The following is a 14623-nucleotide window of genomic DNA, read 5'->3' as shown; positions in this document are numbered from 1 at the left end:
TCGGGAGGTCACTGTAGAATTCAAGTCTATACCGCAGAAGAAACTAGAAACAACCCAGGATATCTATGCACACATATACCTGGGTATGAAATGCATACGCTGCAACGCCTAAGTTAAAGAAAGCTTTACATGCCACGGTTGAACTCGACCATGCCCTCATAACCACCACGACCATGGAACTCATCCTCAAGAGTAGCAGCGCTGATAGCCTGGCGCTGAGGGAAAGCAGCCAGAGCCAGAGGCAAAGCAAAGAGAGAAGTACCCAGGACCAGACCAAGGTTAAGAGGCATGATCATGCGAGGACGAGCACGGAGCCACTCGGTCTTCTCGAGGCGGACCAGGATCAGAGGGGGGAGGACCATGATGGGGGTAGCGTTCAGGACACGGCTGATGGCAGTCTCCCCGACAGCCAGGGTAGCGGCCTTCTTGGATTTGCCCAGGCTCTCAAGGGGCGCGGCTTCGTCCTCGGACTGCTCGCGCTTGGCGCGTTCCTCGGCCGACAGGACGGGGTAGACGTCGATACCCTGGCGGATCTCCTCACCGCGCATCAGGAAGACGTTGAGAGCGCTGGCACTGGCAACAGCGGCGAAGGGGACCAGACGGGAGAGGATGAGACGGGTGTTGGGAGAGATGCTCTTGAGGCGGGGCACAAGGGCATTCAGGCCCAAGGCAACGGAGCAGGAAGCCGAGACGGCCATGCAGTAGGACTTGGCGATCTGGGAGGTGGAAAGCGGGGTCGACTTGTTCGAGTTGGCATTGTTGATTGCGACATTGAGCGATTGGTTGCCGATTTGCCAAAGAAGGGTACCAGCAGTCTAAAAGAGGTCAGCCTTAGTTCTTATACGACAGGGCTCGGATCGGGTGTCTTACTCCAAGGCCGGGGGTGAGCATGCCCGCAGTGACCACCAAATTGGAGAGAACATAGCAGGACATGCGGAAGGGGAGCAGAACCGGTTCACCGGTATCTAGTGCCATATATCAGCCAAAATTCTTCCCAATGTGATCGTTATTCTCTCAAGCGCATACCGGGGTGCAGGGTCGAGTCCACCACCTTCTTCGCCCGCCACAGTTCCGCATTCATATCGGAGATCTTGTTCTGCTTATATGAGGAGATAAGCTGCTTGGCCTGGTCCAGACCCGTGGGCGAGACGAGTAGTGTCCTATGTTCTCCATTAGCCTTGTTGATCATAGCACGCGACAATCGAAAGACTCACCGCGGGTCAGAAATGTCCGCCGCATGGCGCACGCGGCCCCAGTAGGTTGTCAGATCATACTGAGAGTTGGGGACGTCCCGGTTACCAGGAATTGAGGCAGACATGACCGAACAGCAAAAGAATGACTGAACTGAGAAAGAATGGCCGGTGACTGTTTTTGCGGGGGGCCAATTTCATTTTTGACGATAAAAAGGCGGTGAGCCGATAAGTGGGCGATGGCCAATCGGCGCACGCGATACAAAGTTTACATGAAGAAGCGATCGGGTGGCTTGCCGATTCTATGCGAGAACGGAGGGAAATGGGCTTTCTATTGGTAAAAGTCACAGTGCAATAGTGCAATAGTACATAGGTATCATCATGACAATTAGGAAAACATCGGGGAGCGTCCCGGGCTAATGCAGAAGAGGGGGATCGAGGAGAGGACAAAGGAGAGGTCGTAAGGGGCCGGTCTATCGGAATCGATAGGACTTGTGTGCCAGAGGGGATGGAGGGCCGCCACCGGGTCCGTACCCGGACCGAACACGGTTCTGTCGCGAGGGGGTTTGGTCGCAGAACATGCATACATAGAATGAGGGCAGGTTTGCCCGTTCTAGCCCGACGCATTTGGTGTGTAACCAGTGGCTACATGATTCACTAAAGCCGGTGTTAGAAAAGATCGGAGAGGAAACAAATTGGAAATAAACTCACCATTGAATCATAAGATGGCCACCATTATCCATAGAGTTGCAGATGCAGCGTGTTCCATTACTCGGATTGCTAATGTTGCGGTCGGTGCTCGGGGTGGCCAGGTCAGGATCAGTCAAGGTAGTGGGAGAATTATTGGAGTGTCGAGGATGGAGATCAAAGTCGCTATTTAATCGGGGAGGCGAGGAACGGAGGTGAGTATATGTGTGTGATGACCGCGGCAGTCGAGCGCCATAGCCACCGGTAGAAGGTCTGGGGCCACGGCCACGCTCTTTCAGAACCTGCCGGAGAGCATGAGTGGCATCACCACTGTCATCCTCGTCACCAGGTAATGTCTCGGATGCAATACTGCCGCGCGTATAAGATGCATCAGAAAGGAGCACTGATGAGTGCCGCTTCGGTGTCCGTTTGATAGCATCGGGAGATCCCCGGTAGGTAGATCGACCACTAACACCTCGAGAAGAACCAGCCCAAGGAGACATCCGTCCGGAATGGGATGAGCCAATGGACGCATATGATCCCTTCGAAAGAGGGCGAGAACCAGAGTCACTACGAGCGAGATCGGGTCGGTTGCCATCAAAGGGAGTAAAATAAGACTGAGCGCGAGGTAGAACAGGATAATCAGAGTACTCTGCAGGGTCGGCCTCGCTCTCGGTAGCAGAACCGTCAAGATCCATACCGGTCAGAGGATCAGTCAGTCCTGTAGGCCCCTCGTCCACCGGCTGCATCTCCGTCTTTGCACGTCCATCCCGGCCAATACGTAGCACCACCGAAGAAGATCGGGTTGGAATCCCAGTTGCAACAGAATTGGACCGTCCCAAAGGGACCGGACGCATATTCTTAGCCGGGGAGGCTCGGCCTTTTGAAGGGCTCTTACGAATTCCGCTCGTCGAGGCCATCATGCCCCCAGCTTGACTGAGTGATCGATGGGAGGAACTGGTGATAGCTGTATGTGTCACACTCCGGGTCAGGCCAGGACGACCACGCGGAGTGAAGTCGTCATCTTCCGTCTCGTCTTCAGAGAAACTCGAATACGATCCAGGAGGCCGTGCATCTCCCACCTGAGCCCGACGAAACTCTTCCCGTTTCGATTCTTCCGTTTGGTGGTGGTATGGCTGCCGCATTCCGAAATGCCGTCTTTCCGGAGTCATCTGAGGGCCGCCGAAACGCCGAGCAGGAGAGCTTAAGAACATAGCGGGATCTTCTGCTTTGGCGACTGGAATCCGAGGAGAGGTTGAGAATGGAGCCGGGAACAAGGCGGCATCGGTAGGCGGTGCGGAGGAGATGCCAAACCCGCCAAAGTCGGGGAGGTCCATGGTGCCATCGATAGTGGGCAATTGAGGGATGTGCGTGTTCATAGAGGCATGTGTCGCCAATCTCTGTGCATGACCATGGGCCTGGATTCGACCGGTGCTGGGTAAAGGGAAATCAGTCTGCTGCTCGTGCTCTTGGTCCCAGAATAGCCGTTGTTGCGGAAAGAAGGGAGACGCCGAAGGATCCATTGAGGCCAGCTGGAAGAGGTCCGGCGAGGACTGCAAGTTGCCAAACATCCGCGGGGAGGTCCCTAGTAGACGACTGGGAGTCTCTAGGTGGGTTGCCATTTGTGGTGTAGTCCCTCTCGCAGTGGTGTTGGGTGGGTCAAAATCCGGGATTTTGCGTCTTGACGCACTCGTCGGAGGCGGCGTCTGCATGGAGGCTGCAGACTTGGCCGAGCCTATCTGCGGACCATCCTCGACCACGCTGGGCAGTGGTTTCACAGGCCGAATTCGTCTGGCCGTGTCGGTTTGGTCCAACACTCTCCCATCCTTGGAGTCCTGTGGTCTCAATCCGTTTGAGGGGGTGCCGATACCGAACTTCTGTGGCGAACGAAGGAACTCGGGGCTCGAGGCATAGGGGTCTGCGGTATCCCAGGTGACCCGAGGGTCAAAGAAACTGGACTCAAGTTTGGGAGTGGTGAAGGAGTCATATGCGGCGGTGGTAGGTGTCCTCGTGGGGGTCTGAGGTTCGCCGGTGGGATAGCTGAAGCTGAACATGTTCGGTCTCATTAGCATCATGATGGCCGCAGATATGAAGGGAACAAGCCACCGAGCGGAGGAGAAGCACACCCCGCACGAAAGGGGAAGAAGGGGGGGGAACACATACCTGTGGACAGGGTTATCCCAACTCATGTCAGCAACACGGACCCAGCAACCATTGAAGGTCAAGCTGCCAGGCAACCTTCAGGGGATATTCGAGGGGAAGAATGCTAGGGAGGGGGGTCGAGGGTCATTAGAAGCCAAGAGACTTATCTACTTGACTGCTCGACCTGAAGGAAGGAGTAAAGTGGAAGTGGAAGTGGAAGTGGAAGTGTAGAGAAGGGCAGTTGTTTTCCAGTTGTTCCTGATCCAAACTCAGATGATCCCGTGTTCCCTGGTTCCAATGTTCAATGTTCAATGTTCAGAATGTACAGCTGGTAAGGAAAGAAAAAGATGAGGGGTTCTCCGTGTTTTTCTTTTCCTCTGTTTGTCAAGATTGAATGCGTGGGGACTTTTTCTTTTTTTTTTTTCCTTTTTCCTTTTTTTTTTTTTACTTAAAAAGCCTCCACCGATCCACTGTCTGTCCGATTCCGATTCAAACGGAACTTACTTATGGCGGTACTTGTACTGCCATTTCTATTACCTTAGCTATCTCGAAGGTGTCGCCTTTTTTGTACTTCCCTCGTCACGCCGGTTCGCTCTATTTCCATGGTTCTATCCATACATACACCGTCGTGATTGTATACACGGCGTTATCCTCGGCTCCAAGTCAGCTGAAAAACAGGGCGCCTATCAAGGAGTTGGCGGAGGCGGGCTCTCCTTGGGTAACGTCTGCCGATCGAGACCCTATTGGGGGAAAACGAGATCGAGCCTTCACCCGGTTTTACTTTTAGTCTTTAGTCCTAGTTGGTTCGGGGAAGCCGCCCAAAGCCTAGCTGATCCGGTGGATACCAGCCAGTAACGGGCGCGGTATTCACGCTCAGTCCGTGAGTCCATTAGTGAGCTTCAAAGCGGGCCAATCTTACCGATGACGACATAGACTTGCGAGATTGGAAGTGGAGTTCTTTTAGATCTTCTTGTGCTTTTCAACTTTCTCAGTGGGTGATATACGGTACTGCCAAAATGGTCGGTGGTGGAACCTATACATACTGTACTGCGTGAGAAAAAGGGGAGTCAGCAACCACTATCCGCATCGTACCTCGAACCACATCTACCCGTCCTGCTCAGCTCATCGGAAGAGGACGCCTGCAGCTCATCCACGGCCCCTGGCATATGTGAGAGCCCAACCTGGGTCTTAAAGGTCTTGGGCCCTGTACCTGCGTTGCACTTCCTTCACTAGCGTCGCTCTCGGCCGCCCTTACTCCTTATTTGTTGCCCCGGTCCTGGATTCGATGCTCTAGAATCCGCTCACTACTTGATTTCTTTCATTAAAAGCTGCGCCCCAGTCCCTCTCGCTTTTCCCACATGCGACACTGGAAACCCACTTGAGCTCTCCACGCGAACTTGGTGAGATCGGGTTGATCGCAATTTCGCATGTCCGGTTCGTCGGAACCCATCACCTTCCGTGGGATGTCCTCCGTGGTTTAGCTCGAGGTTCCCGTCCCAGCATCGACGATCTGATTCCGACACTCTGGCTCAATACTGGTCTCCCGTCTCATTGATTAAATGCCCGATCTCGCAGGAACACAATCATCGAAGACTAGCTCCACCAAACTGGCGCTTCTCCGCCGTTTCTTGTCGGGCCCACACAAGCTGTTTCCAGGGCTACCCGACCCCATTGGTTCATCTCGGGGATAAAGATACCACCGTTCGGATTATGAGCCGGCAAATTTGTGCCGTTCCGAATTCATCTTGCGAGGAACATTCGATTTAGCAGATTGATTGATTTGAAAACCGCTTGTAGCCCTTTGTCAGTAGAGATAATTAGAGTTGAACCAAGGTTGGGATTTCCTGGAAACAGATTTGAGACCGGCAAACGCCAAGTATTCGTGATATAGAGGGGCTATATTTATATCATAGCTAGTTGCCTAGGTAGATGTAGCACCGATCACGGTATTTGCTTTGTTGAAATGGGGATCAGGGTGCTGCCTGATAGAACAGGCAGAGGGATCTCCACGCCCGCCTTCTCGACATCTGTCAATCAAACGTGGTCGTCTTGAGCAGTGAGGATGGCCCCTCGGTCCTCTGCTTTGTCCGACTACCTTCTCTCTTTCTCCTTCTCTTTCTCCTTCTCTTTCTCCTTCTGACTCTCTTCTTTCTTTTAATTCCGACTTCGTACAATATGGCTCGTACCAAATCCAAAGACGGCGGCCGCAAAAAAGGGCCCGTCCAGAATGGACGCGTCCGCAAGTCGCGCAAACCATCTTCGTCCGTGAGTAACCTTGAAGCCCGGGTTGTATCCACTGCTTACTCCTTACTAGAAGTCATCGAGGAGTCTACCCGACTCAAACGACCCGCTAGAGGATGTATGTGCCTCTAGCGCCAGCTCCTAGATTCCCGCTAATTGTATCTGCAGAATATCTACGCACATGTGCTGATGCCAGATGGCTACGTCTTTGTTCCCAAGGGGGATTCATACATCACCCTCCACTGTCGCCGTAAAACCAAGGAGTCTCACCAAGTTGTCTATGTCATCTACGTGAGTACAGCACCTATACAGGCTCATTTCAAAATCTCTAATGCCCCTCCAGGACAAATCAGGCAAGCGGATCCAAGGCATCCGAGTTCCTGCCGGTATTCATGCCAATGTCGTCGAGCTGTCTAAGCTCACGATCGACTCTCGGGCCAGGACCGTTCAGGCTCGTGATGCTAAATACCTCTCTCACGGTCGGAAGCTGCTTAGGTTACACTTCCCACTAATGCCCGAGGAGTCTCTGGAGGTTATCCTGAACCACTCATTCCTCAAGGGCTCTGGACGAGTTGGGCGTACCGCGACGACCACCGACGAACGGAAGGTCACCCTCGCCGTTGACGCGCACATTCGGCACAAGCACACGTCGTATGAGAACCTTCTTTCTAGCGGTGTTGAACGAGACAAAGCCCGAGAGACAGTATGGCCCACGGTTCAAGCTATCAGAAACACATGGCAAGAGAAATGTACCGACTTAAAGAGCCACATTCCCGTGGGTCACTGTTGCCAGCCCGAGGTAATCGTGCTGGATTGATTTGTTCGCAAAGCGGCTTGATTGATGCACTTGCATACTATTGGAGTTTACCGGGTTGGGTTGACCATTTGCATGAGACCATGAACACATATTCTGTTGACCTCGCATAAGAATAAACCTAAGCATTGCTATTTCCGAGATCAATAAGTACTGGACCATCGTTCTTCTCAAAATTCCCCTCATCCTCATTATGCATCATTCACGCACCCTGCCACATAATTCATAGAGGGTCAAAACAATGCGCTCACTAGCCTCGTGGATAGAGGACCTCAACATGAAAATGATTCGCCCTCCAAGGCAAACCCGGAAACCACCCCATTCCCGCATTGATCATTTCTTGCATGACCAACATCCGCATTCGACAGTCCCCAAGAGCGTCAAGACGACCGATACTCTTGGTATCGATCGTCACGCGAAGTCGAGTTCGGCAATCTCTTATATGGCGCATGGCACCATCGCGCAGATCTGCTCGCTCCAGAAACCCCATTTGATTGTGCGCATACTCGAGAATCTCGAGATCGGTAAGTTCTTGTGCATGGTTGGAAATATCGACTTCGAAGATGTAACTGTACATCTTCGATCCATCCGGGAGCATTGTAAAGAGCGCACCGGTCGGTCTCGAAGGACGTGAGATTGCCGCGGGTCCCGTGGAGATTGGTCGTCTGGAGAAAGTGGCACTGGGCTCGGAATCGATATCCATCGGGTCACCACCTGAGGATTGACATGGAGGCGTAGCGTCAGTGCGGGTCTGCTGGCACGAGTCTGTTGATGGATTTACGCGGCGACCAGGTGGAAGAGAAGGTCTACGGAAGGACATGGCGGCGGTGCAAAAGAAGAGTCTTCGTTGTTGTTAGATCCGAAGCAAAGTTGATAGAACCGTATGTTACCTGAGTGAGAATGGGTATAGCGGAGATGAGTAGAGAATGGAGCAAAGGCAGCAAGGCTGTGAGAAACGCAAGAGGATAGGTGAAGAGCAATTAGGTGAAGGTGTAGAATCATTTGAATCATGGTCTTGACTCTACGCAAAGATCCGTCTCTGCCCGAAGTCTACCACTCAACCATTGCCCAGAGCCGGGTCGATGATCTGGATACTTCCAACATGAGTGCTTGCGTTGACAACCTCTATAGTAACACACAGCACATAGGGAAAGTAGTCCCGAAATACCACAAGACTCGGAATCAGGCCCCACCAGATCCACTCAGGGTCCAGTGGGTTTCAAACACGAGCTAATTCCATTTTGATTGGCGATTCTCAACCAACCCCGTCAGCCCCCTTAGGCCTCTCTTTAATTCCTAGGTTTCATTTTTCTGCTTCTGACATGGCTCACGATGCTTACCCGACACCTCCCTTCGCTGGGGCCAGGGCGGTTCAAGTATGTTGCCGTCATCGCCATACTAGCCTTGTTCCTACTAGCGCAGGGTCTACCCTCCCTACATAGCGTCGAAACCCGCGTGCGCGATTCTCACGTGGGGGAAGACAGGCCGCGATACATCTATCACTCCACTTTCCGTGATGATCCCGACCTCGAGTACGAACGCAATGTTTCCCATGCTATGCGCGACCTGGAAGAAATGCAATTGGCGCTAGATAGCGCAGACACAACGAATACTCTGTGGCAGATCTTACTGGACCCCTCAGCCCAACGAGGCGAAGACTCGCTTTTGTTCGAGGGGAAGAACCCGGAGTGGAAATATGCGGTAGGAAATTCTCTCCGGCTCCACGCTTTTGGCGCACCGACTGACACGGCAACGTTCAGCTCGTCAACAACGAATGGGCCGAACAATTCATTGCTATAACCCTTAGATCCGTGCCGGGCCTCGCGACTTTATACCATGAATACCCCCACAGAGTCCTCCGAGGCGATCTGCTACGCTATCTGATCCTGTGGTATTACGGAGGCTACTACACAGACGTCGACGTATTCCCCGCAAAATCCATCAAGTCATGCCCGTCCCTCCAAAGCTCTGTGCTCACCAAGGACCCCGATATCTCCCTTGTCGTGGGGGTTGAAATAGATGAGCCCTTTGCCTCACCGCAAAAGATGCGCGACTGGCACTGGGTCCGAAGCTACGGGTTTCTTCAATATACCATCTACGCGCCACAGCGATTCAGTCCACTCCTACGGGATGTGATCGTGCGAGTCTTGTCACACACAAAGCGTCATCGCGAAAACAGCAACGTCATATTTGGTGCCAAGTATAATGAACTAACCACGCTCGAGATCACAGGCCCCGGCGTCTTCACAGATGCTATTCTGGACGTCTTGTCTGATACATTACCGCCTGACCACCCGATGGTCTCAGTATCGAAAAAAGCAGATGAAGTGTTAGGAGATCTTGTTAATGGATCGGGCATTCCCATTGACCGTGTTACATGGGCACCTTTCCATAAGCTGAAGGAGCCACTGTGTGTGAAGGGCTCAGAGGCTAAAGAAGGAAAGCAATTGGGTGGACTGTGCGCGCTTCCCATTAATGCTTGGGGTAACGGCCAAAGACACAGCGGATCGGAAGGGTTCGATAGCTCCCATGCTTGCATTAACCACCGGTTCTCTGGGCATTGGAAATCGTGGAAGCTTAGTTGGAAGAAATATCTTTTTGGATGAGCGTATCAAGGATTATGATGAAGGTTGGTGTTTGGGTAGGACTTTGGTGTTGGACATATACTTCTAATGACTAAACGTATATATACACCTGCATCTTTTGACGCATTCGATCTAGCAATATTCACGTCTTGCTTCTTGACATCGACCCGTATCGATTTCAGCCTTCAATCTGAAGTGGTTTAGCTTAATTGTAATTCTATTGAATCCAGTAGGGAGATTCACAATGACTGCGCTTATTGTAGACTAACCTTGCGCGCACTGCGAGTGTTTCAGATGACTTAGAATGGTTTCTTTTTTCAACAAGGAAAACGTGAGAGTACGCATTTCATCATAGGTAGCCCATGAACTACCAGCATGGCCATATAGTCATCCATGTATGTCTAGTATAAATCGTGATTTATTAATTACTTTCCAAGATTGTTCAATTGGCTTCCTCTGTACATACACTATGCCTTGACCCGCTCTCTCTATAGTTATACTTGACTGAGTCGCGCCGGAACCCAATAATTCGCGTGAATCCAATACATACACTTACATTCCCTATAATCATACTTTCTCACTTTTTGTCTCCAAGTGTGTCTCAATGATTCTCGACACCCTTATCTTCAGGCATAAAGCTGTTCTAATTTAGATTGGCACGTGACTGCGGAGTAAGCGGGGTCTGTCACCAGAGCAGTCACCCCCCAACCTTCTTGACACATTTCAACTGCACATCAACATGAGTGGATTCAGCTTGAAAGGGGGCTGGCACCCTAAGGGTAAAGATGGCAAGAAAGAGAGCTGGCGCGGTGACTTCAAGGGCATCGATCAAGTGGTAAGCTTCTGTCTGATGACTGCAAGGCTCGGCCGCTAACCCTGTTCAGGCAGGATGGATGGGCAAAAGCAAAGAAGCAAGTGAGGACCAGTCCGAGCATGTCTCCCAGCCGCTATCGGCATTGAAGGATCCCTCCGCTTTTGGACCGCCGCCGAAGCACATCAATTACCATGGCGCAGGCGCCTTGCCCAACGAGACTACACCAGACCGGCGAGGCATGGGAGCTCCACTATCGCAAGAGCAGATCAACTACCAAAACTATCAGCAACAGCAGGCCATTCAAGCAGAAGAGGAAGCAGCTCAGAAGCCTGCTCCGCCTCCGGTTCCTTATCGCGTGAATACCACGGGATTGTCGACGAGCAATCTTCCGCCTCCCCCGGTACGACGCCTCGACTCGCCTAGCTCCGGCTCATCCGCCAGGGGGCCCCAGGTGCCTCCACGGGTTCCTCCACGAAACGGCTCGCCTGCGACGAATACTCCCCCTCCTCCATATTCTGCTTCCACGCCACCGGCGTCCCAGGGATATGTCAACCAGGAAGCTACATCGCGCCTCTCAAATGCCGGTGTCTCCGTTCCGGCTCTTGGAATCGGGGAAACCAATAGGCCATCATCCCAGAATTCATCTTCATACACCGAAACTGCCAAGGGGAAAATGAACGATCTGCAATCTCGCTTCTCGCAGATGCGAACTAACTCAGGGTCATCCTCTCCAGCGCCTGCTCAGACGGATCGATTCCCGCGTACCAACACGAATCCCGATGCTTCCCTTCCTCCCGCCCCCGGGTTCCGCGAGCGCCACGCAGACAAGATCGATATGGGCAAGGAGAAGCTGGGTGGTGTGACGTCGCGCTTCAATACATTCGTGGAAGACCGCAAATTTTCGTCCAACGCGAACAAGCGCATCCCCCGACCGCCAAGCGACTATGTTTCACCTTCTCCTGTTGCAGTTGGGGTGGTTAGATCTGCTGCACCTGTTGCGCGTGCAGCTCCTGTCGCATCCGCCGCGCCTGTTCCGCCTGTCGCACCCGTGCCGAGCAGGACGCCGGACGTCCAGGCTCAAGCTCAACGTAAAAGACCGCCTCCGCCGCCACCCAAGAAGGCTGAATTCCGTGCGCCAGCTGCCAATACCTCGCCGGTGTCGTCAGCCTCGCCGCCTCCACCTGTGCCTATGAACACTAAACCCCGCTGAGTGGGGTCTTTTGTACAAAATCAATTGAATTGCTGCGAATAAGTGCTATCAGAATAGAAGTGCAGTGCACATGTACCGTAGCTCGACTTTTTCTATGTCATTAATACACATTCAGGTTATCAGTTCAGAGCAGAACCTCGGCTGCATGTGACGTTCCGGCCCGGGTTGCCCACTCCGATTGACTGCATTCGCCGAGATGTTGGGAACTGCGCGATGATGTCGATTGTGAGACTATTGGTCCCAACAGAAGATCGGGATCGTCGCACGGGCTCGCATGTAGTTTACCATAAGATAGTAACTTGTAAGCTTAAGCCCTGCGCGTGTAAAGCAGTCCAATGATTGGAATCTAGGACGTGGCTGAGTCATCCTTTGTGCCTGACGATTCAGGCGAAAACGTCAAAACGCCAAAAAGGCGTGGGGTTTCAACCGTCCAGTCGCGTGGCCGCGTGAATCCAATAATCACGATCTATGTACTGTATACCGGGGATATAAGCCACCAGGGATGAACCACATAGATAGCTAGTTCGGTCGGATCTAAGTAGAAGTCAGTAGCATATGCTTCTAGAAGATGGCCGAAAGTCAAGAATCCAGACTGACCTCGGTTCCCCGTTTTTAAAATGTTCCAAGTTCAAATTCCCAACAAACGGGGGATCCACTTTCGATAAGTCAGTCTTTATCAGTTGAGTGGATCTCCCTCTACTCTACTTTCGGTCACTTTTTTTTCTCTCTTCTTCTTCTTCTTCTTTGACTCGACTTCCATTCTCTGTTCTCTGTTGGTTGTCCTATCCGGCCTTGGGTTCACCATGTTCGACATCAACGTGCCCTCCGAGTTTGGTCCGGCCACCGTCCGCATCGCTCTTCCTCCCGCCTCCCTCCTCCACTTTCCTCCCAACGAGCTCCCAGTGACCATTCCGGCGCCTCACGTCTCTGAGTGGACCTGGAAACAGCCTTTCAACATCCCCAATGATCTCTATAACCAGGTGTTGGACGTGCGGGTCCCAATTACCATCGCCACCGTCTATGCGCTCACCGTGGTCTTGATCAATCGCATCAATAAAGCTCGTGGCTACAAGCCCTATGCCTTTAGCCACTCGCGCCTGTTCAAATCCTTCGTGATTCTGCACAATGTATTCTTGGCTGTCTATTCCGCCTGGACTTTCGTCGGCATGCTCCAAGCCTTCAGCAACTCCTTCCCGTCCCATGACGAGTCCAATGGCCTCGTCGGTGTCGTGGACTCGCTCTGCAAGATCAATGGACCCCGTGGCTACGGTAACGCCGCCACGTACAGCCCTCTGACCGATGAATGGTCCATTCCCAACTCCGCGCTGAAGCTTACTGGCGGTCAACCCGATTCCAGTGACGTCGGTCGTCTCTGGAACCAGGGTCTGGCTTACTTCGGCTGGATCTTCTACCTGTCCAAGTTCTACGAGGTTGTCGACACGGCTATCATTCTTGCCAAGGGCAAGAAGAGCTCCACTTTGCAGACTTACCACCACGCTGGTGCCATGATGTGCATGTGGGCCGGTATCCGCTATATGGCGCCTCCCATCTGGATCTTTTGTCTGGTCAACTCGGCTATTCACGCTATGATGGTATGTCAATTCCTCGCAGTCCCTTAATAGATGTTTCGACTAACTCGATTGCGCTTTGTAGTACACCTACTACACCTGTACTGCCCTGCGCATCCGTGTTCCCAACCTGATCAAGCGCAGCCTGACCACCATGCAAATCACCCAATTCATCTTGGGCACTAACATGGCCGCTGCCTACCTTTTCGTTCACTACACTATTCCCTACTCCGCTGGTAGTGCTGCTCTGCGCAACCTGGCCCAGGCCGCTCCCGTTGTGGCCAATGCTGCTACTGAGGCTGGTGTCATGCCCTGGCTCAAGAAGCTGGCTTTCCGCGCCGCTGGTGCGGAAGGTCTTGCTGAGAATGTGGGTGGAGCTGTCACCGCTCCCCCGGCTGGCTATACCCAGCAGGTGGTGACCTGCTTGGATACCACCGGCCAGGCCTTTGCCGTCTGGCTCAATGTGTCTTACCTGCTCCCCCTCACCTACCTCTTTGCTCGCTTCTTTGTCCGCTCCTATCTGCAACGCAAGGACCCCGGTGACAAGCAGCCTACCCACATGGAGGCTGCCGAGAAGGCCGGTGTGGAGGCCTTTGGTCGTCTGAGTCGCGAGATTCAGCGGGCTGCTATCGAGGGCGAGAACAGCGAAACCACCGACGATGAGGTCATCCGGGCTCAGGTCCAGAAGATCGTTGAACAAAAGGCCCAGGACTCTCCCGTGCGCACACGGGCTTCCGCCGCCAACAAGGCCAAGGCCGCTACGTCATCCGGTTCAGACGAGGGTTTCTCCACTGTGAAGAAGGGCGCGAAGAAGCAGGCCAAGGGCGAGCAGAAGACGAGCTCAGGCTCTCCGACCGGAAAGGGTGAGAACCCTTTCGGCGTACTCGATCGGAATGCGTGATTCCAATTGGAACATTGGGTTTCGACATAAAATTTTTGGAGTCTGGAACTTTTGACAGCAAAACATCCACTTTCTTTTGACGAATGAGATGGGGCATGATATGCTCTGCCTGGATCATCTCTCGATCATTTCTCGATCATCTCTTGACTGGAATCTATCCATCCCAGTCCCCCCACAAGACAGTCCCGACTCTAAAAGGGGTACTTCTTCCCGACAGGGTATTGGTCATTTGGCTGCAATATCGGGAATTCCTCGGAGTTAATACCGCGGAGATTTGCTTGATGGGTATAGCTTTAGCCTGGTAGTTGTGGCTTAGATCACATGATTTCTATGTACATTATAAACGTGAGCGTATCGTTAATCATAAATTGCTTTCTACCCTAGACCCGTGTCTGCTGTAAGTCCTGCGTAGAATCCTTAGATCTCCAGATCTACAGCCCCTTCAAGGCTAAATGGGTCGCCAAGACCAAG

General features: G+C 52.7%; 7 protein-coding genes across 7 annotated transcripts; 4 read left to right on the top strand and 3 right to left on the bottom strand.

Annotated features, from left to right (window-relative positions):
* Positions 1-125: 125 nt before the first annotated feature.
* Positions 126-1318, bottom strand: N7443_001669 (sideroflexin family transporter; the record flags this gene model as incomplete). Its single annotated transcript, XM_056881725.1, has 4 exons — positions 126-815; positions 871-965; positions 1027-1160; positions 1215-1318. The coding sequence occupies 4 exons, from the start codon at positions 1316-1318 to the stop codon at positions 126-128; spliced, it is 1023 nt and encodes a 340-aa protein (XP_056746963.1).
* Positions 1319-1663: 345 nt separating this feature from the next.
* N7443_001668 (PHD finger domain protein) lies at positions 1664-3952 on the bottom strand (the record flags this gene model as incomplete). Its single annotated transcript, XM_056881724.1, has 2 exons — positions 1664-1847; positions 1902-3952. 2 exons carry the CDS (start codon positions 3950-3952, stop codon positions 1664-1666), a joined length of 2235 nt encoding a protein of 744 aa, XP_056746962.1.
* A 2242-nt stretch (positions 3953-6194) lies between these two features.
* N7443_001667 (DUF2293 domain-containing protein) lies at positions 6195-7077 on the top strand (the record flags this gene model as incomplete). The annotated part of the gene is given in 4 exon segments (XM_056881723.1): positions 6195-6378; positions 6393-6418; positions 6429-6551; positions 6604-7077. 4 exon segments carry the CDS (start codon positions 6195-6197, stop codon positions 7075-7077), a joined length of 807 nt encoding a protein of 268 aa, XP_056746961.1.
* Positions 7078-7324: 247 nt separating this feature from the next.
* N7443_001666 (uncharacterized protein) lies at positions 7325-7894 on the bottom strand (the record flags this gene model as incomplete). The annotated part of the gene is made up of 1 exon (XM_056881722.1): positions 7325-7894. The coding sequence occupies one exon, from the start codon at positions 7892-7894 to the stop codon at positions 7325-7327; it is 570 nt and encodes a 189-aa protein (XP_056746960.1).
* A 512-nt stretch (positions 7895-8406) lies between these two features.
* Positions 8407-9680, top strand: N7443_001665 (uncharacterized protein; the record flags this gene model as incomplete). Its single annotated transcript, XM_056881721.1, has 2 exons — positions 8407-8775; positions 8835-9680. 2 exons carry the CDS (start codon positions 8407-8409, stop codon positions 9678-9680), a joined length of 1215 nt encoding a protein of 404 aa, XP_056746959.1.
* Positions 9681-10398: 718 nt separating this feature from the next.
* Positions 10399-11683, top strand: N7443_001664 (uncharacterized protein; the record flags this gene model as incomplete). The annotated part of the gene is made up of 2 exons (XM_056881720.1): positions 10399-10494; positions 10544-11683. 2 exons carry the CDS (start codon positions 10399-10401, stop codon positions 11681-11683), a joined length of 1236 nt encoding a protein of 411 aa, XP_056746958.1.
* Positions 11684-12486: 803 nt separating this feature from the next.
* On the top strand, positions 12487-14152 carry N7443_001663 (elongation of very long chain fatty acids protein; the record flags this gene model as incomplete). Its single annotated transcript, XM_056881719.1, has 2 exons — positions 12487-13275; positions 13337-14152. The coding sequence occupies 2 exons, from the start codon at positions 12487-12489 to the stop codon at positions 14150-14152; spliced, it is 1605 nt and encodes a 534-aa protein (XP_056746957.1).
* Between the last annotated feature and the right edge of the window lie 471 nt (positions 14153-14623).

Source organism: Penicillium atrosanguineum (genome assembly GCF_028827265.1).
Source record: "Penicillium atrosanguineum strain IBT 20685 chromosome Unknown utg000001l_segment0_segment0, whole genome shotgun sequence".
In the NCBI taxonomy this organism is placed as follows: domain Eukaryota; kingdom Fungi; phylum Ascomycota; class Eurotiomycetes; order Eurotiales; family Aspergillaceae; genus Penicillium; species Penicillium atrosanguineum.
This window is presented reverse-complemented; position numbering and strand designations above follow the sequence as displayed.